At 40.7% G+C, this 24,816-nt stretch overlaps 1 protein-coding gene across 22 annotated transcripts in view; it reads right to left on the reverse strand.

Annotated features, from left to right (window-relative positions):
• Nucleotides 1–24,816, reverse strand: part of USP54 (ubiquitin specific peptidase 54) — a 117,569-nt gene that overhangs the window by 6,892 nt on the left and 85,861 nt on the right. For 15 of the 22 annotated variants that reach the window (XM_020895249.2, XM_020895223.2, XM_070470822.1 and 12 more), the window contains 9 exons: nt 24,333–24,464; nt 23,781–24,161; nt 23,298–23,529; nt 22,257–22,390; nt 19,272–19,439; nt 16,701–16,820; nt 15,598–15,793; nt 12,460–13,847; nt 33–151 (listed from right to left, as the gene is read on the reverse strand). In XM_020895249.2, the coding sequence (XP_020750908.2) occupies nt 33–151; nt 12,460–13,847; nt 15,598–15,793; nt 16,701–16,820; nt 19,272–19,439; nt 22,257–22,390; nt 23,298–23,529; nt 23,781–24,161; nt 24,333–24,464 (2,870 nt within the window). Of the gene's footprint in view, nt 1–32; nt 152–11,903; nt 12,095–12,459; nt 13,848–15,597; nt 15,794–16,700; nt 16,821–19,271; nt 19,440–22,256; nt 22,391–23,297; nt 23,530–23,780; nt 24,162–24,332; nt 24,465–24,816 lie in introns of those variants that run through there. The other 7 variants (XM_070470829.1, XM_070470825.1, XM_070470828.1 and 4 more) reach the window with 6 other exon arrangements.

A 24,816-nucleotide genomic window follows, 5' to 3' on the forward strand; every position in this document is an offset into this window, starting at 1 on the left:
ATGCCCAGAACTATAGAACCTGAGGTGGCTACCTGAGAAGCAGACACAGTGTTGGCTTCATGGAGACTGTGCTCCATTTCTGCTGTTGGGGTCTTTGAGAGACCAAGGCGAGGGGCTGAGTGCAGCCTCCTCCCTACACCATCTGCAGAGCCTGAGGAGGAAAACACAAATACAAGTTGAACCCATCTCTTCTCCCAGTCTGCACTCAGCCTGCAACACAAAACTCTGGAGTTTTTGCTTCATTACATAACAAATATTCATCTCTGAACTCAATGGAGGATGGATTCCTAGAATGTAGAAACAGGAGTTTCAGAATATGAATAGCTTCCCATAGGCCACAGGGATCTCCAACACAAGCCCAAGAGAAGGGGCTCTGTAGACAAATAGCTAAATAGTAAATATAATCAGCTTTGCTGCTGTCAGATTTGGGTCCAAGACTTATAACAGATACAGAGGAAATTACCTGACAGTAATTCTCTAGAGCATCTGCGATGGCAAGGGAAATGTTGTCTCCAGTCTAGTTAGGAAATTATCATAGTAATCATATATTAAACCACCTCATTTTACAAAACAGGAAAACAAGTTCCAGAGTCTGACAAGTAGTAAGTAGTTTAACCAGGATTAAAACTCAAGTCTTTGGATTTTCACTTCCAATTATATACTATGAGCAGGAGCTCTTCAACGTTTTATATGTGTAGTGTGGTCTTTATTTCCTCATTAGCATCTCTCTAATCACTTACATTCTAAACAAATTCTAAATGTTTCTCTCTTCCTAAAAATCTTGTGAGACTGTAAAAAGATGAGCTGCTCCAAACTGGATATGTGACTCCCAAGGGGCTTGCCCCAATACAACTAATTAAGCCTTCTGAAAGTGCACACACCCTTGACCTACATTTGACATATATGTCTATTGCCAATTCACATCTTGATTTGATATTTTGATTCTAATATGTGTACCTAACTAAAGCATGATATTGCTAATACTAAGCTAGGAGGCCAGTTAATTTTAGTATTTTCTTGTGCTTAAATGCAGTGGTTCCAATACTACCTCTGATTCACCTAGAACTTTTTAAAAATACAGCTTTGTGTATCTCTCCACAGACATACTAAATCAGAATCTTTCTGGTTAGAGCCTGGGAATATTTATTTTTAAGAGATTTCCATAAAGAATGTGGGAGAATAGCCTTAAACATTGTTAGAGGAAATGTGAAATGTTATAGTCTTCCTAGAAAGCAATCTAGAGATAACCATTAAGATTGAAAATATATTTACCCTCTTACCCTCTTGAGAATAAGAAGCAAAAATATCAGTTTATTGTGGCATTGTTTGGTTAATAACTAGAAATAAAGTAATGCCTATCTACAGCAGAATGGCTAAATACTCTATAGTATCCTCAATATCAAATACTATTCAGCCACTAAAAAAAAAGAAAAAGAAATGAATTAAACTAGATGACTTAGAGGAATTTTCAAGTATTACTGAGTTAAAAGAAAAAAATCTGTAAAATAATCCCCAACAAAAATACATGATATATATACGTCTGTATAGGATTACATGAACAGAAAAATACAGATATATGCACAATAGATTATTGTCTGAGAAGGTTGGGAGCAGGGGTAAACAGTAGGGACTGATTTAAGGAAAGGAGAGAGAAACAAATTTTCTATAATAAAAACATCATGTATGTTATGATCCCATTTATATGAAATTATTCCTCTTTTTTTTTTTAAGCCATTTCTTCAGTGACTGTGATGGGCAGCCAGATTTAAGAATTATATCTATAATGGTTAGTTTGCTCAGTTGCTCAGTCTTGTGTGACTCTTTGTGACCCCATGGACTGCAGCCCACCAGCTTCCTCTATCCATGGGATTCTCCAGGCAAGAATACTGGAGGGGGTTGTCATTTCCTCCTCTGGGAGATCAAACCCCTGTCTCCTGTGTCTCTTGCACTGGCAGGCTGCTTCTTTACAACTGAGCCACCTGGGAAGCCCAGGAGCACATTGATAAGGTAAGATGAGGTTTTTGACTAAGAATGGCTGCATGTTATTCATGGCCAAGCACTGATAAAATCCTTCATCAGATTGAACTCCTTACCTGCCTTCCGCTTCACTGATATATAAAGAGCTGTTGGACAGAACCTGGATCCGCTTATTTGCAGACACTTTTGCTTCATTTTTCAACCAAGTGCCCTTAATAGGGACTTCTCCATGAGCCTGGCAATCTAAGAATCTAGAATTTGGAATTCCTCTAATCAAATGTGATTCCCATCTAATGAACGAGGTAGCCAGTGGAAATCTCCTGAAGAGAATAGACACTGATTCCTTTAAAGACATTTAAACAGACGTGCAGGTCACCTCCGTAAGGGGTACTGTTGAGGGCACTTCTGGCTTTGATAGAAAGCAGAATTAAGGTGCCCCTTCATGGATCACAGCCTTGTCATAGTGAAGGGGCCTGTTTAATAACACAATGAAGCTATGAGCACCAAGATGGACAGGTCATAGTGGAGAGTTCTGATAAAACGTGGTCCACAGGAGGAGGCAATGGCAAACCACTCCAGTATTCTTGCCTCTGTTGCTGCTGCTAAGTCACTTCAGTTGTGTCAGACTCTGTGCAACACCACAGATGTTGTGGTGGAGCCCACCAGGCTCCGCCATCCCTGGGATTGTCCAGGCAAAAACAGTGGAGTGGGTTGCCATTTCCTTCTCCAATGCATGAAAGTGAAAAAGTGAAAGTGAAGTCGCTCAGTCGTGTCCAACTCTTTGCGACCCCATGGACTGCAGCCTGGGGTGCAATCCCATAGGGCTCCTCCGTCCATGGGATTTTCCAGGCAAAAGTACTGGAGTGGGTTGCCATTGCCTTCTCCGATTCTTGCCTCTAGAACCCCATGAACAGCATGAGAAGGCAAAAAGATTATGAAACCGGAAGATAAGCCTTCCAGGTCAGAAGGTGTCCAATAAGGTACTGGGAAGGAGCAGAGAGAAAGCTCCAGAAAGAATGAAGAGGCTGGGCCAAAATGGGAATGACACCCAGTTGTGGATGTGTCTGGTAGTGAAAAGTTGTGAAGTCTAATGCTGTAAAGAACAATATTGCAAAAGAACCTGGAACATTAGGCCCATGAATTAAGGTAAACCAGATGTGGTCAAGCAGGAGATAGCAAGAGTAAACATCGACATCTTAGAAATCAGTGAACTAAAATGGACAGGAATGGACAAATTTAATTCAGATGACCATTGTATCTACTATTGTGGGCAAGAATCCCTTAGAAGAAATGGAGTAGCCCTTGTAGTCAACAAAAGAGACCAAAAAGCAGTTCTTGGGTGCAATCTCAAAAATGACGGAATGATCTCAGTTCATTTCAAGGCATATCATTCAACATCATAGTAATCAAAGTCCATGCCCAACCACTAATGCTGAAGAAGGTGAAGTTGAACTGTTCTGTGAAGACCTACAAGACCTTCTAGCACTAATACCAAAAAGATGTCCCTTATATCACAGGGGATTGGAATGCAAAAGTTGGAAGTCAAACGACACCTGGAAGAACATGCAAGTTTGGCCGTGGAATACAAAATGAACCAGGGCAAAGGCTAACAGAGTTCTATCAGGAGAAACATTGGTCATAACACTCTCTTCCAACAATACAAGAGATGACTCTACACATGGGTATCACCAGATGGTCAATACCGAAATCAGATTGATTATAATTCTTTGCAGCTATATATGGAGAAGCTCTATACAGTCAGCAAAAATAAGACTTGGAGTTGACTGTACCTCACATCATGAGCTCCTTACTGCAAAATTCAGACTTAAACTGAAGAAAGTAGGGAAAACCATTAGGCCATTCAGGTATGACCTAAACCAAATCCCTTATGGTTGTAAAGTAGAGGTGATAAACAGATTCAAGGGTTAGATCTAGCAGACAGAGTGCCTGAAGAACTATGGATGGAGGTTCATAACACTGTATAGGAGGCAGTGACCAAAATCATTCCAAATAAAAAGAAATTCAAGAAGGCTAAGTGGTTGTCTGAGGAGGCTTTACAAATAGCTGAGAAAAGAGCAGCGAAAGGCAAGGGAGAAAGGGAAAGATATATCCAACTCTGAAGGCAGAGTTCCAGAGAACAGCAAGAAGAGGTAAGAAGGACTTCTTAAATGAACAATGCAAAGAAATAGAGGAAAACAATAGAATGGAAAAGACTACAGATCTCCAGAAAACTGGAAATACCAAGGGAACATTTCATGCAAAGATGGGCAAAATAAAGGACAGAATGGCAAGGATCTAAAAGAAGCAGAAGAGATTAAGAAGAGGTGGCAAGAATACACAGAAGAACCATACAAAAGAAGTCTTAATGACCCTGATAACCACGATAGTGTGGTTACTTACCTAGAGCCAGACATTCCGGAGTGTGAAGTCAAGTGGGCCTTAGGAAGCATTACTATGAACAAAGCTAGAGGAGGTGACAGAATTCCAGTTGAGCTATTTAAATGCTAAAAGATGATTTTGTTAAAGTGCAATACTCAATATGTCAGCAAATTTAGTAAACTCAACAGTGGCCACAGGACTGGAAAAGGTCAGTTTTCATCCCAATTCCAAAGAAGGGCAATGCCAAAGAATGTTCAAACTACCATAGCAACCATGCTCATTTCACATGCGAGCACGATAACACTCAAGATAACACTCACAAGCTAGGCTTCAGTAGCTTGTGAACCAAGAACTTCCAGATGTACAAGCTGGATTTAGAAATGGCAGAGGAACCAGAGATCAAATTGTCAACATCTGTTGGATCAGAGAAAAAGCAAAGGAATTTCAAAAAAAATCTGCTTCATTGACTACACTAAAGCCTTTTAACTGTGTAGATCACAACAGACTGTGGAAAATTCTTAAAGAGATGTAAATACCAGAACATTTTACTTGTCTCCTGAGAAACCTGTGTGTGGGTCCAGAAGCAACAGTTAGAACCTGACAGGGAACAACTGACTGGTTGAAAAATTGGGAAAGGGGTACATCAAGGCTGTGTATTGTCACCCTGCTTATTATAACTTACATGCAGAGTACCTCATGTGAAATGCCGGGCTGGATGAGTCACAGGCTGGAATCAAGATTGCCGGGAGAAATATCCACAACCTCAGATATGCAGATGACACCACCCTTATGGCAGAAAGTGAAGAGGAACTGGGGGCTTCTTGATGAGGGTGAAAGGAGAGTGGGAAAGCTGGCTTAACACTCAGCATTCAGAAAACTAAGATCACGGCATCTGGTCCCATCACTTAATGGCAAACAGATGGGGGAAAAGTGGAAACAGTGACATTTTATTTTCTTGGGCTCCAAAACCACTGCAGACAGTGACTACAGCCACAAAATTAAAAGATGTTTGCTCCTTGGAAGGAAAACTATGACAAACCTAGAGACTGTATTAAAAAGCAGGGACATCACTTTGCTGACAAAGGTCTGTCTGGTCAAAGCTATGGCTTTTCCAATAGTCATATATAGATGTGAGAGTTGGACCATAAAGAAAGCTGAGCACCAAAGAATTGATGCTTTCGAATTGTGCTAGAGAACACTCTTGAGAGTCCCTTGGATAGCAAAGAGACTAAACCAGTCAATCCTAAAGGAAATCAGTCCTGAATGTTTATTGGAAGGACTGATGCTGAAGCTCCAATACTTTGGCCACCTGATGTGAAGAGCAGGTTTATTAGAAAAGACGCTGATGCTGGGAAAGATTGAAGGCAGAAGAAAGGGACGACAGAGGATGAGATGGTTGGATGGCATCACCGACTTAATTTAACATGGGTTTGAGTAAACTCTGGGAGACAGTGAAGGACAGCAAAGCCTGGCATGCTGCAGTGCATTGTTTGCAAAGAGTCAGACACAGCTTAGAGACTGAACAACTGTGAAAAGACATTTGTGGGGCAACTAGAAAAAAAAGAATACTGGCTAGTTACTATATTATATAATTTCTACTATATTATATTAAGAAATTATTGTTAATTTTTTAAGTATAATATTGTCATAGTTAGGTTTTTAAAGGGCGCTTCCTTTGGTGGCTCAGCGGTGAAGAATCCGCCTGCCACTGCAGGGGACACAGATTCACTCTCTGATCCAGGAAGATCCCACATACTGCAGAGCAACTAGGCCCGTGCACCACAGCAATTGAGCCTGTGCCCTGGAGCCTGGGATCCGCAACTACTGAACCCTGCCCACCCTATAGCTCATGTACTGTAAGAAGAGAAGTTACCGCACTGAGAAACCTGGGCACTGCAACTAAAGAAAAGCCCCTGCAGCAACAAAGACACAGCACAGGCAAAAAAAGAAGAAGAAAAAAAAAATTCAGTGGGGAAGGGAAAGGGGAAAGAGGGTTGCTAAATCAAAATCAGCCAAATGTTGATAACTGGCCAAGATAACCAACATGGAAGTTAGTGATAAGTACAAAGGGGGTGATCATAATACTTCATTGTTGTTGTTCAGTCGCTCAGTTGTGTCCGACTCTTTGCAACCCCATGGACTGCGGCACACCAGGCTTTCCTGTCCTTCACAATCTCCCAGGGCTTGCTGAAACTCATGTCCATTGAGTTGGTGATGTTATCCAACCATCTCATCCTCTGTCATCCCCTTCTCCTCCTGCCTTCAATCTTTCCCAGCATCAGCGTCTTTTCTAATAAATCTGCTCTTTGCATCAGGTGGCCAAAGTATTGGAGCTTCAGCTTCAGCATCAGTCCTTCCAATGAATATTCAAGATTGATTTCCTTTAGGATTGACTGGTTTGATCTCCTTGCAGTCCAAGGGACTCTCAAGAGTCTTCTCCAATACCACAGTTCAAAAGAATAAATTCTTTGGCGCTCAGCTTTCTTTATACTCCAACTCTCATATACATACATGACGACTGGAAAAACCATAGCTGTGACTAGACAGACCTTTATTGGCACAGTAATGTCTCTACTTTTTAATATGCTGTCTAGGTTAGCCACAGCTTTTCTTCCAAGGAGCAAACATCTTTTAATTTCACAGCTGCAGTCACCATCTGCAATGATTCTGGAGCTCCAAAAAAAAGTCTCTCACTGTTTCCATTGTTTCCCCATCTATTTGCCATGAAGTGATGGGACCAGAAGCCATGATCTTCATTTTTTGAATGTTGAGTTTTAAGCCAACTTTTTCATGCTCCTCTTTCACTTTCATCAAGAGGCTCTTTAGTTCAATTTCTGCCATAAGGGTGGTGTCATCTGCATATCTGAAGTTATTGATATTTCTCCTGGCAATCTTGATTCCAGCTTGTGCTTCATCCAGCCTGGCATTTCGCATGATGTAATCTGCATGTAAGTTAAATAAGCAGGGTGACAATATACAGCCTTGATGTGCTCCTTTTCCTATTTGGAACCAGTCTGTTGTTACATGTCCAGCTTTAACTGTTGCTTCTTAACATGCATACAGGTTTTTCAGGAGGCAGGTAAGGTGGTCTGGTATTCCCATTTCTTGAAGAATTTTCCACAGTTTGATGTGATCCACATAGTCAAAGGCTTTAGCGTAGTCAATGAAGCAGAAGTAGATGTTTTTCTGGAATTCTCTTGCTTTTTCTAGGATCCAATGGATGTTGGCAATTTGATCTCTGGTTCCTCTGCCTTTTCTAAATCCAGTTTGAACAGCTGGAAGTTCTCGGTTTATGTACTGTTGAAGCATAGCTTGGAGAATTTTGAGCATTACTTTGCTAGCATGTGAAATGACTGCAATTGTGTGGTAGTTTGAACATTCTCTGGCATTGTCTTTCTTTGGGATTGGAATGAAAACTGACCTTTTCCAGTTCTGGGGCGACTGCTGAGTTTTCCAAATTTGCTAGAATACCATAACATTAACTCATTACAATTTTGAAGTTTTCCATAACAAAAAGTTATTTTTTATTTTTAGTATGATGTGGACCAACTTCAACATACTATAAAATTTAGAATGTAGGTCAAGGGCAGTTGTCACATAACTTTCAGGAACTACAGTCATGTGAAATTCAATTTGGCCACAAAATACCATATACTATATGATTCTATTTATATGAAATGCTCAAGGTAGGTTATCTACAGACAAAGTAGATTAGAGGCTTACTGACACGTTTTTAGGGTACTGAAAAAACACTTTAAAACCGATTTGTGGTGAAGGGTGGAAGACTATGAATATACTAAAAAACCATTGAACGGTGCACTTTAAATAGGTGAGCTGTCCAGTATGTAAATTATATATCAATAAAGCTTTTTTTAAAAAGTAATAAGTCAGAGAAAGACAAAAAACATATGATCATACTTATATGTGGGGTCTTAAAAGAATTAAACTCATAGAAAGAGAATGCAATGATAGTTGTCAAGAGCTAGGGGTTGGGGGAAATATAGAGATATTGGTCAAAGGGTACACATTTCCAATTATAAGATGAATAAGTTCTGAGAATCCTAATGTATAGCATGGTGACTATAGTTAACTATGTTATTATATACCTGAAAGTTGTTAAGATAGTAGATCTTAAATATTCTCACCACACACACACACAACAGTTATTAGGTATGGTGATGGCTTGTTCACTACCTTTATTGTAATCACTCACTGGCATATACATGTATCAACCATCACACTGTATACTTTAAACTTACACAGTGTTACTTATCAACTATAGATACAAATCTGGAGGAAGAAAGTAATTTTGTGCTTAATAAATGCTTTTCAATAAAAGAGGACTCCCCTAAAGATATATTCTATCATATTTGGACCCTAACCAGCATTTTCCTCTCGATTTCCTTCCTTCATCTACTTCTCGATTTATTCCACTGATCTCTTCTTTATTTTGTCATGTCAGTTCTGAAAGACTCAATTTAAAAGAGACTAACCAAAATAGAAAGTGAGGAGGAACTAAAAAGCCTCTTGATGAAAGTGAAAGAGGAGAGTGAAAAAGTTGGCTTAAAGCTCAACATTCAGAAAACTAAGATCATGGCATCTGGTTCCATCACTTCATGGGAAATAGATAGGGAAACAGTGGAAACAGTGTCAGACTTTATTTTTTGGGGCTCCAAAATCACTGCAGATGGTGATTGCAGCCATGAAATTAAAAGACGCTTACTCCTTGGAAGGAAAGTTATGACCAACCTAGATAGCATATTAAAAAGCAGAGACATTACTTTGCCAACAAAGGTCCGTCTAGTCAAGGCTATGGTTTTTTCCAGTAGTCATGTATGGATGTGAGAGTTGGACTGTGAAGAAAGCTAAATGCCGAAAAATTGATGCTTTTGAACTGTGGTGTTGGAGAAGACTCTTGAGAGTCCCTTGGACTGCAAGGAGATCCAATCAATCCATCCTAAAGGAGATCAGTCCTGGGTGTTCACTGGAAGGACTGATGCTGAGGCTGAAACTCCAATACTTTGGCCATCTCATGCAAAGAGTTGACTCATTGGAGAAGACCCTGATGCTGGGAGGGATTGGGGGCAGGAGGAGAAGGGGATGACAGAGGATGAGATGGCTGGATGGCATCACCGACTTGATCGACATGAGTTTGGGTAAACTCCAGGAGCTGGTGACGGACAGGGAGGCCTGGCGTGCTGCAATTCATGGGTCGCAAAGAGTAGGACATGACTGAGCGACTGAACTGAACTGAACTGAACCAAAATACAGCCTACTTTGCTTTGACAAGTTATTTTCAGGACTGATTCATCAAATGGATTTTAAAAATTAGTTTTCTTTCACTATCAAGTACAAATTAATGGTTGGTAAGGTATGCTTTCATACTGCTTTCAGAAGTATAATCTTCCTGAGTTTGCCAGTATGTATCAAGAGTTTTTTTAAAGTTTATAACTTTCAGCTAGTTATTATCCTTCTAAAAGTTTATTCTAAGGAGTTTATCAGAAATGTGACCAAACTCTTTAAGTATAAAGATACTCATCACAGTGCTATATTACCAAAAAATTGGAAGTAAATATTCAACCAGAGTAGAATGGTTGAATATATTATGGTACATTCATGTAAAGCATATTATAGTCATTAAAGGTAGTTTTTTCCAAAGGGAAAAAAATCATGGGACTAAACTGTATACATATTTTACAATGATTCCACTTTTGGTAAAAACAACACAAATAAATATATAGTATATATGCATAAAAAACAAAACCAGCAGCAACATGGCTGGACCTATAGATTATATTAAGTGAAGTAAATCAGAGAAAGACAAATTTACATCACTTGTACGTGGAATCTAAAATGATGATGCAAATGAACTTATAAAACAGAAACTGACTCACAGACACAGAAACCAAACTTTTGGTTATCAAAGAGGAAAGAGGGGAAGTGATAAACTGGGAGTTTGGGATTAACATATATATACTACTATATAGAAAATATATAAACAAGGACCTATTGCATAGCACAGGTAATAGTAAATATTTTGTAATAACCCATAATGGAAAAAAATCTGAAAAACAATACACACACATATATATGTATGTATAGTAACATACATATGTATACAATGGTTCAGCAATAAACAATCAGCCTGCATTTGTAGGAGAAGCAGGTTTCATTCCTGGGTCAGGAGGATCCCCTGGAGGAGGAAACAGCAACTCACTCCAGTACTCTTGTCTGAAAAATTCCATGGACAGAGGAGCCTGGCAGGCTATAGTCCAAGGAGTCACAAAGAGTTGGACGTAACTAAGCAAGCATGCATGCATATATATATATATATAAATATATAATGTATGTACATACATTATATATATTAATATAGGAACTGAGTCACTTTGCTGTATACTATATACCTAAAACTAATACAACTGTAAATCAACTATACTTCAATTTTTTTAAAAAGTGTATCAACCAGGGCTGGGACACAACCCAAAACCAGAAGTAAACTCATAAAATTACTGAGTGGGGTTATCAATGATTTTTCTTACTTCATATATTTTCAAAAGTATCTATAGTAAAAAAAAAAACAAAACTGTTGCTATTTGGGGTGCATTCTAAGTCGCTTCAGTGTGTCCAACTCTTTGCAACTCTACAGACTGTAGCTCGCCAGGCTCCTCTGTTCATGAGATTCTCCAGACAAGAATACTGGAGTGGGTTGCCATGCCCTCCTCCAGGGAATCTTCTTGACCCCAGGGATTGAACCCATGTCTCTTATATCTCCTGCCTTGGCAGGAGGGTTCTTTACCAGGAGCGCTACCTGGGAAGCCCACTGTTTGGGGTAACATATGGACTTTTTGTTTTGTTTGTACTATAATGTTTGACATTCAATTGGTTAGTTCAATTTTAGTCACATTGTATTTTTTATATGTGTTTCTTATTCTTAAAACACTTCACATTTGTATATTCTTTCTCTGTTATGTTTGACAGGATCTAACTGAGGCAAACTCCAATTTTTCCTTATTCTTTAGAATCTTCCCATACTGCTCTGTCCTATGTATCTAAGGATCATAAATGTTATTGCAAAGTCTAGAGTGAAGATCCTAAGAAAAACATATCTTAATATCAAATCTTATATTTATGTGATGACCCCCACTCTGACACTACTGGAAACACAGAAGATTCTGAATAAACACTTGTTTGGCTGTAATTAAATGTTGGTTGGCAGCATGCAAAGAATCTATACTACTTGAACTGAAGATACATTTCTCTGAATCAATTTCACAGAATCATACGTATCCTTTTAAGAGTTGCAAAGTATCTTTAATCACTGAACCAATTTTCTTATAGGTAACAGCTTAGATATTAAATGACTTATCCAAATTTATACTGACAGTTAATGATGGAGACAGGATGATAGTTCAGGCTTTGGAGTTCTAAAGTACATCAATCCTAAATTATAAATATCCTTTATGTATTCAGCTTATAGAATTATGTATATACTATGATTTTAACATTAAACTTCACTCTTCACACAATATAATCTCACAAAGAGTCAGTGAACAGGTACCCTACAAGCATACCTCCTTGAAAATTCTAATCCTGGTAGTTCCAGAATGGATGAGGGAAGGTCTTGATATAGCTGGTTCAGTACAACCTGGAAATGCTACATTGGAGACCTGGCTCAGTGTGGACATCCTTGTTGCAAGTTGGATCTGGAAGCTGGATCTTGGGATCAGTTCAGTTCCTAAGCCATAGAAGGATGACTTACCCACTCAGCCTCCCCTGTCTCATGCTGAATCACTCTCAAAGGCCTAAGAACCACTCCATAGCATGTATACTGCAGCAGCCCTGGGCATACATTCATTGATCTCTTTCTTTAGAAGGAGGGAACTGGCCTGTGAGTGATGATTCTGCCCCTATTCTCTACTCTAGCCAGGAAAATGTCTAGCTCTTATCATGAAGTTGTTATAAATAAAGTCAGAATTCTGCTGCTGCCACCTAAGCTGAGGATATTATTTAGATAGAACACCATCCCCCCTTCTGATCTTATCCTCCTGCCTTCAGCTTTTCTATGTCCCCCACACCTCCTGCCCCTGGTTGCATTCTTACCTGTTTGGCTCAGCGGGTTCCAGACTACTTCCTGCTGCCCACATCCAGAACAGCCAGATTGAGAAACCTGAAGACTGGCTTGGTAGAGAGACTCCAATTCTGAGGTCTCCTGCTCTGTGTCCTGGTTCCAATGTGGATGCAAAATGATGTGGTTTCTTTCTGGATAGGTTACACAGGTATGGGAATCATGAGGGGAGGACTTCATTCCTGGCCCAGGGACCCCATGTTTAAGCTGAGAATCACACAGCCTTGTGACATTCACCCAAGAATCCAAAGGCAAGGAAGTCCCTGAATCGACACTGCTGCCCAGCTCCTTAGGCCCAGTATCTCTCACTTGAGACGGTTTCCCATGGTAAATACCTGACTCTGCCAACCTGGGCTGTCCTCCCCTAGAAGCTTCACCATTAGGCGGCCCACAGTTCATGGCAAGAGAAGGATGATTAGCAGGCTCTTCCCAGGAAGGCAGTTTGTTCCTACCATCCAAAGAGGGCTGTTGTTTTGCCCAAGACCAGTGGCCTTTCCCTTGACCCTGTGGGAAAGGAGGCTTACAGTCAGAAGGTGGAGAGTCCTTCCTTAGACTATTTGGCAAACTTCTATCCTGGGCACCTGTACCATCCCTGGTGGAGGCACCATGCATCCTCTGGAACTGCTCTGCCAAAGAGCGGACAAGCCCCTTGGTGGTAGGAAACTCTGGCATAGAGGGCTCCTCGCTGCCTCGGTCCATATTTGAAGTCAATGGAGTTTTGAGGTTTTGGGTTTGGAGGCATTGGTTAGTTTTCTGTACAGCATTAGAAGAGTGAAGCACAGATGAGGAAGGAGCAGGCTTTACGGGGTGGCAGGCCCTGTGCAGAGAAAGGCTAGGCTGAGCTGCTGAACTTGAAGGACCACAGCCTAGACTGTGCGAGTCTCCTCTCTCAGAGGTGGCTGTTATTCCAATTGGCTGTGACCAAGGCATCGCCAGGGATGAGTCAGCAGGATCCCTCTTTTCTTGGAATAGCTGTTCTTGATCAGTGTCTCTTCCTTCTTGTTGGGGGAACCTGGTGCAGCTGCTGTCGTCACCCCTGCAGCTCTGCCGCTCATCCTCTGGTTCCCAACCATGAGGAGAGTCCGTCTCAGTTCTCCCTGGTGTTCTAGGTAAGCCCTGCCTGTGAAACACAGAGGGGTCAGCACTGTCCACCTCAACTGGAGCAAGAAGGTTCGAGGCAGACCCACGTGGGGAGCTGTGCTGCGGAGCAGACAGGGCGGAGGGCTCTGGGAATAACGGCGAGAGTGACTCATGGCAGGAAGCAGGTGAGTAAATGAAAGTACTGGCCCCAAACTCCGTATTCGTGTAGGGTTCCAGTTGGGCCTCCTGGCTTAACAATACTTGGAGCGGGATAGGCTGTTCACTGAAATAAACAAAGAGAGCCAGTCATAAGCTGTCTTAATTGACAAGATTACTTACAAAAAGAACTGTTCATTTGGTTTCCATTTCTAGCTATTCACAGAGGGAATGGTGAAAAGAAATAGAGAGACAAGCATAAGTAGAGTCAACAGACTGGAGGTTCATGAGAGAAGGCGGTGGTCAGCTCATACTCAAGTAACGGGTAATATCAATTCTCTTTATTAAATATCCTCATCAAAGTTGTACACAGTAATAGTAAGCAAAGCTCTTGCCAATATTCTTCATTACCTGTAAAGTCCCATTTCAATCATCCTCTACTTAAAAATTCAAAAACAAAAATTTCTATTCCCACATGCAAATGACAAGAGAAGGTAAGCAAAGCCTAGAGATCACTCATACCTAGGGTCCTGAGAGGCAGATCAGCCAAAAGAACCAGAAGGCCAAATTTACAGAGTACAGGATGATTTGGGTTCCCGGCATTAATAGAAAGATCAACCATTTCAAGTGTATTCTTATAATCTGGATTTGATTGTGTTTATTCACTGAGATGCTTCCCCAAAGTAACAAATGGTGACTCTCTTGAGATCTGGGAGTGGGAGTAGGGATTAAATGCATTTATTTGGTTTCTTGCTAATTGTTTTATATTTCTAATCTTTTATATATATAAGATTTCTGAAAAGAGTTTAGCTCCCTCAATTGCTTACATTCAAATATATCTTTGATCAGATTGTCAAATCAGCATTTAACTAGTAGAGTAAATAGGAGAAAAGAAGAAAATGGAAGATCCTAGCTAGGAGCATTAAATTTCAATGATAATATACTATAAACTTTTGTGGATATAGTAATTCTATCACCCTTATAACACTGTGAAGAATGTATTACTTATAAGGGAAACCTAATGGAGTCCAAAAGACCTGGATTTCAAATTCCATTCTTCTACCCCTTACTAGCTGAGTAATCCTGGGTATCATACTTAGTTAATCCTCTCTGAGCCTGAGTTTCCTTATTTATAAACCATTGCTAAATAGTAATCCCTGTCTCCTTAAGGTGTAAAATAAAACATGAAAGTATTTAGCTTACTGCCTGGGCAAATATTCAAAAAATGTTAGCTTCCTTTATAATATTTATATTCTGAAAACTACTCAGGCTTATTAACAGCCAACATTAATTCTTACTTAATTCTATCTATTCTAAGTAACAGCCAGTTTCAAGGGCTAAAATGTAGGAACTATACTAATGGCCATGGGGACTAATGGGGACTTTTTTCCTATTCCTGACCATAGGGAAGAAAAACAAAGGGAATCTTTGTGTCTCCTCTCAGTCGCTGAGTCAGAGCAAGGAAGACTGCTTTCTCTGCTTCCTTAAGGGACAGGAGACACTGAAATCCCCAAATAAATCACATGGTTTCTACTGCAAAGTGAAATGCAACTCAGATTGCCATGTCTAAGATCATAATATGTACCAATTTAATAATCATGTTATTACACAAGTCCAGAGACAAACTCACCCACAGGAAATATGGACAAGTGGTCTATTTATGATGCTGTGCTTTCTGTATCTTTCTAGGAACTGTTAAGAGAAGGACCAGCAGTGGGATGAGCTTTTCATTGTATATCTGACCTGAGAGAAGAAATCTTTCCAGAGGACTCTTCTCTCTCCCCTGGAGTCGCCAAGACAATGAGAGCTGGCTATGGAGCACCCATGGTCACTTCCTCCCCTGGCGTCCATAAACTACAATGGTTCCCAGGCACTACCTTGTTGGCTGAGGGAGGGCTCCCCCCTGTGAGGGGAGGCAGGCTGAGGGCTGCGACGGCGGCTGAGATGATTGCTGCTGCTGCATGCGATCCTGCAGGCTCCGTGCTTTTCGAATACTGATTTGCAACTTCTTATCGACTAGGGCTCTGCTGTGCGTGCTAGAGCTGGCACCATGCAGGGCAAGTCTTAGTTTAGCTAAAATGCAAAAGAAAATATAGCAGAAACAGAACACAAAAATACAAACAAAAATAAAAAATAAAATTCAACCAAAAATGAGCAAAGTTATGCAATAAAACTGAAAATATGCAGCAGAACTATAAGGCATGGACCATGCATATGGTATCCAGGGCACAAGGCTGCCTCTGGTTGTAAGGAACATTCATGGAAGCCATGGAGGCCAAACAGGTTAATTCAAATTTAAAAATCAAACAAACAAAAAGCTAAACTAAAATGAGTCAAGAAGATAAACTGGTGCTTCCATCTCAGATGTTACCACTCTCATTGTCCTTTGCAACTGACCTGTCCAACTCTGGTCTCCATTCTCTGCTCCCAACTCCCCCTTCCTGACAGTCAACAGCAGAATTAAGATCCAAACCTGCATCTGTCTTTATAGAACACAGCTTCTTGTGGGTCATATTTAAGAACAAATTCTTAGTCCCTTGCTGTAACCCTATGCTGCAGCATACCAGGAAGGCAGGGGAGAAACGTAAAGAATCAAATATGCTGTAAGAAGTCACAGGCCTAGGAAGTCACAGCCAATTTATTCATTTCTTCCTGCCCTAAGCTCCACTGCGCTAGTCAGTAACTAGCACAAGAGCAAACTAACCTCGCATCTGAGACCTAACTTTATTTGGGGATTAGGAGATAGGTATGGCTGGATAGTTCATTTGTAGACTCCTGCTGAGATTTTTCCAGTAAATATCCACAGGCCACAGTGACAGTGCCTAGCACATTTAGAAATCTGAAAGGAAAAGATAGCTAAAGGGCCTCAGTTTGGGGGAGTGAAAGTAATGAAACCTAAAAGCTCTTTTTATCCCATCTGAGTGAATAACTATCATGAAGTTAGTCAAGTGCCATAGCCATAGCGGTTAGAGTTACTTACAGATAGCTTCGTTACAGAGAGCCAAAGCGGCAGCACAGTCTCCCTTCTGCTCCAGACGCAGCGACTCTTCAAACACTGACTCTGCCTCTTGCAGGGACCTCTCAAAGCCGTCATTCCTCCCTGAAAGGGCCAGCACTTTTCATTTTCATAACAACCTGTTCCAACTTTTCCTATGTACCGTTGTTTCCTTTCGGTGTACATAGATCCTCGCTGCTGAGTCTTTGGTCCACCTTTATTCCAACTGACCATTACTAGTAAAAATTCTCTGAAACATGTAGGACATCCATTTTTCTTTGCCTTAACTGAGACCTTACCAAAGCCATGAAGGAGGGGCATGTCATATGCCCACCACATATTTCAACTCCAAGACCTCTTAGGACGTCCCTCAAGAAAGAACAAAGTACTGTCTATAATAGAAGGGTGGGTTCTTCTGCCTGGAAATGACCTGCTTCCCCACAAGACTGCAACAAGATACATCTTGGCAATGTGTGTCCAGAACCCCAGATCTCCACCGAGACCTCCACTGTTGTGTTAAGGCCAAAGTGGCCTCATGACTCTGTGGATAGTCATGTGTAACACTTCTTTCCTGTACCAATTCACAGTCTTCTCTATACCACCCGCACCTGGAAACTCAGTACTCCTCTCGGGCACAGGTGTTCTACAGTCCCAACTTCAATATATCTCCAAGTCAGTGCAACCATCTTTGTTCCTGGTTTGCACGCACTTATCTTTCATCAGCACGGCTAAGTATTCACTTCTGTCCTGCCCTTGCTCACCCAACCTACCATAGAAGAGTCACCTTCCCACACAGTGACCATGAAATGTTGCCTTCTCCCCAAAAGTGAATATGTGCCAAAGCAGGTACAGGAGTTGAAGGAAAGTGCCAGATAAAGAGTGACAAACTACTGTAAATGTAACTTCTGTAAAAGAATCCTCAAGTTTATGTACCCCACTGCCTTTTACTCACTCATAACCATAAATCAGTAGTAAGCTGTAATGTAACTTCATCTGTGATTGGAATTAATGGTGAGTTTCACAAGCTCACAAGAAAAAAGAAATCATATTATTTCTCCCATAGTATCCCCATCCTCCATTAACCTCCAGCTGGACATGGTAAGAAAAGCTCTTCCATACCCCTAACATTCACTCCTTAGTCCACTAATAACTTTTGGAGAATAATGGGAAGACAGTGGAAGTAGCATTTGGGTTCTACTCCACCACTAGAGTTATGGTCCCTGCGGTAGGGGGTACACAGGCCTGAAATTTTCTCATTATATCTGAAATCAACTGAATCTATGCAACCTTTATAATCAGAGGTGGTGGCTACAGCAATTAAAAAATGTTCTCTACAGAGACACAGGAAAACTACAGCTGGCCAATCATTGTACTAAATTATAATTCTTATCCTCCAGAATTCTTAGCACTCCATTCCTTGCTCTTCCAGGAGATGCTAAACCAAAACATCTGGAGAACTGACAGTGAAATACAACCAGAGGGACCCACTCTCAACCCTAAAGTACTACCCAACTGACAAAGGGGGAGAGAAAGGCAAGGGAGGAAGATGACAAGACCCCTCTTTCAGAAGCAACATAAAGTTGAGACACCAATGTGATATAGCTTAAGGAAAAAAATCTAAGTATAGGGATATCTAAGAAATTAGGAAAGGTAAGCTAATTTGGAGACAAATACAAAATTCTGGGAAGTATAAAGCAACAATTTCCTTGAATCAAAAGACAGTAGAATTAGAGGAGAAAAGGAGCCCCCCAAAAAGCCCAGGAAGTTTCTCTGAGTGTTGATAAGAAGAAAGAAGTGATTAAGAGAAAGCAGCCACCCAAAACAGCCCAGGCTCCTGTTCTTTACACTGCTTTAGCACAATCTGCTGTATCTAGCTGGATGTTCTGAACAATAATTTATTTCATAGACAAACAAAGATATAGGTTTCAGGGCCTATTTAAAATAGATGCCTCAGCCTTTTTAAACTCTTATTTTGAAGGCTAGTCTCTGCTGGTGTAAAATGACATCTTAAAGCAATTGAAGAAAAAAGCAGTAACTAATTTGGGGCAGCCAGAGCAGCTGAAATAAAGGCCAGGAAAACTGTGTGAGGTTGGAAGATGAACCATCACAGGATGAAAAGGCAGTCAGCCTCTTGTTCTTAGAACCTGCTTGGTAGATCCACTTCCCTGAAGCTCCAGGTAGGAAATCTCAAGGGCATTTTTCTGCTGAGCAAGAAGAATTCCCCTCACAGTCAGTGTGGTTCACTCATTGCCTTTTTCTGCTGTTTCTGAACTGTGAATAGTTTAATTTACACCTTCTATAGCTGCTCATCAGAAATACTTTCCATGAATACTATACTATCTCTAATCTACAAGCTTTTAACAGGCAGGCCCCAAATCAGTGCCTGTCTCTAACCAACAGGCTTGTCACCTCCTACTTTAGTTCTCACTGAAACAGCCAAATTAAGATAAAATACAACTCTGCTAAAGAAAAGACAGAATTTATGAGCTCAAATACCTTTTTCCTTCCCCCTCTCTTTGTCCCCATCACCCACAACCTAATGCTCACAACAATTACCCTGATTCTGCAGTTCATCCAAGTCCATGAAGCGGCTGGGATGAGGGTTAAACCCTTTAGCTGCCTCTAATTCCTTCTCTCGTTTCCTCCGAAGTTCCTGCTCCTGTGCCCTTCTGGCCACTTCTTCCTGCAATTCATCCAGTTCAGTTTTGGAAGACATCTCCCCACCTGTAATACAAGCAAGGGAGAAGAGAAATCGCCACTTTCCCATAACCAAGACTAAGCACCTGCTATATTCATGGTCACCACACTGCTTTTTCTTGGGAACTCTTGACTTCAGTTTGGAATGCAAATTTGGATAGTGTTTTCCATATCAGATTCAGGATGAGGCCTGGGACATGAATAATAAGAATGATATTTATTGAACACTTTATAACAAAAATAACAATATAGCAACTAACATTTGTTGCATATTTACTATGTGACAGGCATAGTTGAAAGCACTTTCACCTGTATTATTTCATGTAATTCTCACAATACGTGAGGTAGATACTATTACTGCCCACATTTTAAGAATGAAGAAACTGAGTCACAAAGACAATAAATAACTTGCCCAAAATAACACAGATGGCAAATGGTAAAGCTGAATTAAAGTCAAATAGGGTAAAATCGTAATCCAAGCTTTTAACTGTTAAAGAGCATTCTCTACTGCCACTGACTCACCAGGAAGTTTCAAGCAAGTCAATTTCTCTCCCTAAATTTCCACCACCTTCCAAATGAGTTTGTAAAATATCCATAGTAGTAAACCTTAATTTTATCAGTGTTCATAGGTGGAATCAAATAGATCTAAAAGGATATCCATGATAAATTAAGTGAAAAGCCAAGTGACATAACAACATCTATAGTATAACTTCCTTTTATTTATTTTTAAATGGTAGTAATAAGTTTATGTAGGGGTTCCCAGGTGGGTCAGTGGTAAAGAAGCCACCTGCCAATGCAGGAGATGTGGGTTCGATCCCTGGGTCGAAAAGATCCCCTGGAGAAGGAAATGGCAATCCACTCCAGTATTCTTGCCTGGGAAATTCCATGGCCAGAGGAGCTTAATGGGCTACAGTCCATGGGGTCGCAAAAGAGTTGGACACAACTTAACAACTAAACAACAACTACAATAAACATCATTATACTTGTACATAGAATACAAAGCATAGAAATAGATGTAGAAAGATATATACCATAATGGTAACACTGGTTCCTTCAAACTGAAGAGGCACAGGGCAAGTTACCAAACTGACTTGTGCTAACCTCTGTAATTATGTAAATCCATGGCTGATTCATGTCAATGTATGACAAAAACCAGTACAATGTTGTAAAGTAATTAGCCTCCAACTATAAAAATAAATGGGAAAAAAAATTTTTTTTAATAAAAATAAAAATTACAGTCACCAGATAAAAAAAAATAGAGTTTACTATACAATGAGGGTGGTAGTGTAGTATAGTATATAAGGAATTTATTCTAACTCCTTGCCAAACATCTTTTACAAGTTGAGGAATCCAGTTGGTGAATTCTATAGAGCTAGTCTAGAATTAGGGCTATCAGTGAAGTCATGAGATTCAATCTTTAATGTGCTGAAAAGCTATCGGCTGTTAAAGAAAAGAGAAGGGAGAAAGGCTAAAGTAAGAGCACAGGTTTCTCAAAGCCATGTTAGTCAATATGAGACAAAATGTGGGAAATAAACCAAACCTATAATTTCATTAGGAAGAATAAATTTCTTCCATGGGTTTCTAACTGTGACCGATTCTAGCCCAGAATTTCAGAGATGATCTGCCCCTACATGCACTGCTCTGCTTTGCAAGATGTTAGCAGTATATGCCCCCCACTCATACCTGAAAGAGTTCATACCTTTTTATTTCTGCTGTATATCACGCTTCCAGCCACGTCTAAGAACTTCCCGTGGTCATTAAGAGAACTGGTTGTCAAACCAGTAAAGTTCCTGGTCTCATCTCTACAGTTTGCCATGTAGTATTCTGTCCTCATCTCCCTAGTGAGCTGGCCACAAATCTATATTCAGATGCTCATTAAATCAGACCATAATTAAACTTCTGCCCACACATGCAACTCCCAATTCATCTAACATACCAGAAAAAAAGGGGGATGATGAAACACATCTTTCAGAGAAGGTTGATTTCTAAGTTAGACAAGCAGATCCCAGAAATCCTCAGCTGACTAAACAATACTGAATACATATTATCTTCCCTCAAAAATCACAAAAAGTCTCCAGCTTGGGGAGACTATACAGCTATTACCTCGATTTTCTGCTCTAAGTAAGGATCTATTTATTTTGCTTATTTGAATATGCACTCTAAGTATATATGTGTGTTGTGAAAAGAATGTAAATAGGATATAAAATTCCAATATTCCTAAAATTCAAATATTCCTTTATCTTTAAGCTTTGACTTGCAAAAATACTAGCTGCTCTTAAAGAAAGCACATTTTCACCCATTTCCAGTCACGTACATCTAGTGTGAAAGAGTCAGATCATCCCTTTATAGCTTCTTTGAAGGAGGGACAGAGGCACGTTCAAGAAGGAAAAACAAAGCAGGGATACTAGGCAGGATAGAGAGGCAGGGCTAAGGGTAGCTCTGACCTGCTCATTCCCAATTTTGTCTATCGTCTACATGTCCCCCTTGTTATCTCAATTCAGAGAACTAAACAATAAAAAGTCCATTTCAAAGAGGATGCCTCTCTACCGAGGGAAGCCCCAGGACTCATTCTTCTGAGGAAAGCAGGTGTTCCTGACACTGTTCACCATATTTCTGTTCCTTCTCGCTTCCACCAGAAGGAAAGGAGCAAGCAGGAGAGCTGTGATAGAATGACAGTGAAAAAGATAAACCTGGAGAGAGAGCAGATCAAATGCCTTCACATTCACATTCTGGTGGAACAAAGTGCAACTGCCCTCTCACTTCAAATGTGCTCAGGTTAGGCTGTTGCCCAGACAGAACTGGTAGTGAAATCCAGCTCTCCAAATCCAGTGTCCCTCCACTTACCTGAAAGTGGCTGATTCTTCATCCAGCCACTCCTAGACACAGCGGAATCTGCCTCCAGGATGCTGCTACTGTGAGACTTCGGGATGTGACGCCAGGAGGGGGCCAACCCCGCTGACCTCTTAGCACTTGGATCCCTTCAAAACAGAAACCAGAGGCGAGGGAAAGCATCAGAACGCTGGTAAATAGCAACATTCATAGGACCAAAATCCCTCCAAAAGCAACAACAAAAACCAAAAGCACCAAACTAATATTAAAATATCTGCTAAACTATTTATGAATATCGAAACACCCATTCGTTCCCCCATCTTATCTCACCTCATTCACATTTTGTGTGTGTCTGGCACAAAATTTATTTAATGAATTAATAAACAAATGTTCTCATATAGACTGCCTTCCTCTTTCCTACACTTTTATAGCATCTTCACATGTGTAAAACTGAACAGGGTCTGAGGTCAGGGAAGAGCAGTGGCAAAATATGATGATACAGTTATCAATCTTGTAGATGATGTCCCTCCTTCCAAAGCAACTATACTGTTAGCAAACTTGTCTCTGAGGCAACTCAGTAAAAAAACAATGTATGGAGATATGAAATATATAAAGCAAATAGATTTTATGGACAAGGTGCAATGACCACTATTAAACTGTCATCATTATCTTATGGAATGATGAATATCATTAGCTTCATAAGACACAGAATCCTGGGTGAACCTAAAAAAAAATAGTAAAATAAAAGGCAGGAATAAATAACAATTGGATTTTCTCTCTGATCATATACAAGTTTTAATTCACTAACTCATTCTTTCATTAAAAGTTTACCAGTTATTTTATATATAATACTTTAAAAAGGTGTCTCCCCTTTCCCAAATGCCTTTGCTTCTTCCCCCAGCAGAGGGTGCTGTTGCCACAGAAACTGATAGAGCAGTTTGCTTGCCCACAAGAGGGTAAGACAGTGCATCTCTTTACTCGTGTTGAGTTAAGAAGCCTCTCGGTGGCTTACATTTCTGTGAGGAACAATACAGCTATTCAAAGGTCAAACAATACCTGCAGACACTTGAGCTCTCAGGCAGGGCTGCATCCAGGCTGACAGGGCTGCTGCTGTTCCTCTCACTGCTCTCATAGCCAGATTCCATTCGCTGGATTAGGCGAGGGTGTTGCTCTAAAAGGTGACAGCCTGGCCGTGCTGGGCCCCAGATCTTGTACTGGGGGCTTGGTCCTCCAGTTTTAATGTCGTGAGCAGGTGGCTTGCTTGACTCATCTGGTGTAAATTCTTTTGCTATACCGATTAAAGGACAAGTGTGGAACGGGAGGTAGATTTAGCATCTGCCTCAAATCAAGACAGAACTAACCCCTCCCTCTAGTGACTCATTCATTGAGCTCATAGGCCACTCAGGAGGGTAAAATTTTTACCCTTCTACGTAAAAATGTACCTTGCCAAGTCTACCAGAAAACCCAGGCTTTTTTTTTTTTTTAATATATAAATCCACTTTATTCAAAAGCTCAATTCTTCCCTAATTATCTTCTCACCTGAATCTTCAGAAAAGGGGCTAAGCTGGGTATAGCCACTGTGCTTCCTTTTGTCCTTACTAAAGATACTGTCGATATTCAGAGCCTCCCGCCTGGGCCTCCATGTCGGACGATACTTGCTGGAAGAACTGGATTTGGACTCGCTGCTGGTGCTCTCTACTTCCCAATCACGAGCGTGCAAAGGCAGGCTCCGAGCAGGTTTCCTGTCAGTCTGTTCTCCTCCCCTCCCCACACAAGGAGGTCCCAGGGTGGTCTGAGAAGCCAGGGATGGTCTGTTATGGATCATATTGCTGACTGTCTCTTTAAAATCCCTTAGCCTGTTGGTGCTGCTGGATGATTTGGAGGCATTCCTAGGAGCCTGCTTCTCTTTCAGTGTTTCTCCTAAAAACACAAAGAATGAAACAACTACAAATGTTTAAAGTCATCATGGATACCCAGACCCCAGAGTCGAAAAAGAAAGGCCTTTGAGCAGAGAAAAGAAGCCAGAGACTGAAACGTGACACAAGCGAGACAGAGTAAAGAAAGAAAGAGAAGCTATGCAGGGAGGCTTGCCTTCACTGTGGTACCCTGAGGCCTGAGACTCATCGCCTTTCCTCCTGACCCGGCCAGAGCTCCTCTTGCGCTCTATCAGTGACCCTTTCTTGGACGGGAGTTTCTGATTACATTCACTATCAGTCAGGTGTCCTGAAGGAAACAAGGAAATGAGGGTAAGTTGGTACCTGAGACTGACCTCCATCCATTTGAGAACCTACTCTCCCTTTGGGATTCATGGCAGCATCACCAGACTTAGGGGATCAGAAGCTGTAGAGCCCAAAACTATGCATCTGATCTAAGTGCAGCAGGAATCTCTCAGTAGACAAAGGCAGAAAAGCTCAAGTATTTATTAGGAATTTCCAAATTTACAGTGTCTCCTGAGCAATGACCAGTCTCACTCTCCCTAGTATTCCATCCTGGTGACCCAGAAGGACGCATTACTTGGTAGTTTTTAAAAAGCAAAAGTTTTAAAGATTATATAAGAATGTCATGTATCAATATA

The sequence above is a fragment of the Odocoileus virginianus genome, chromosome 7, assembly GCF_023699985.2.
Source record: "Odocoileus virginianus isolate 20LAN1187 ecotype Illinois chromosome 7, Ovbor_1.2, whole genome shotgun sequence".
Classification (NCBI taxonomy): Eukaryota; Metazoa; Chordata; class Mammalia; order Artiodactyla; family Cervidae; genus Odocoileus; species Odocoileus virginianus.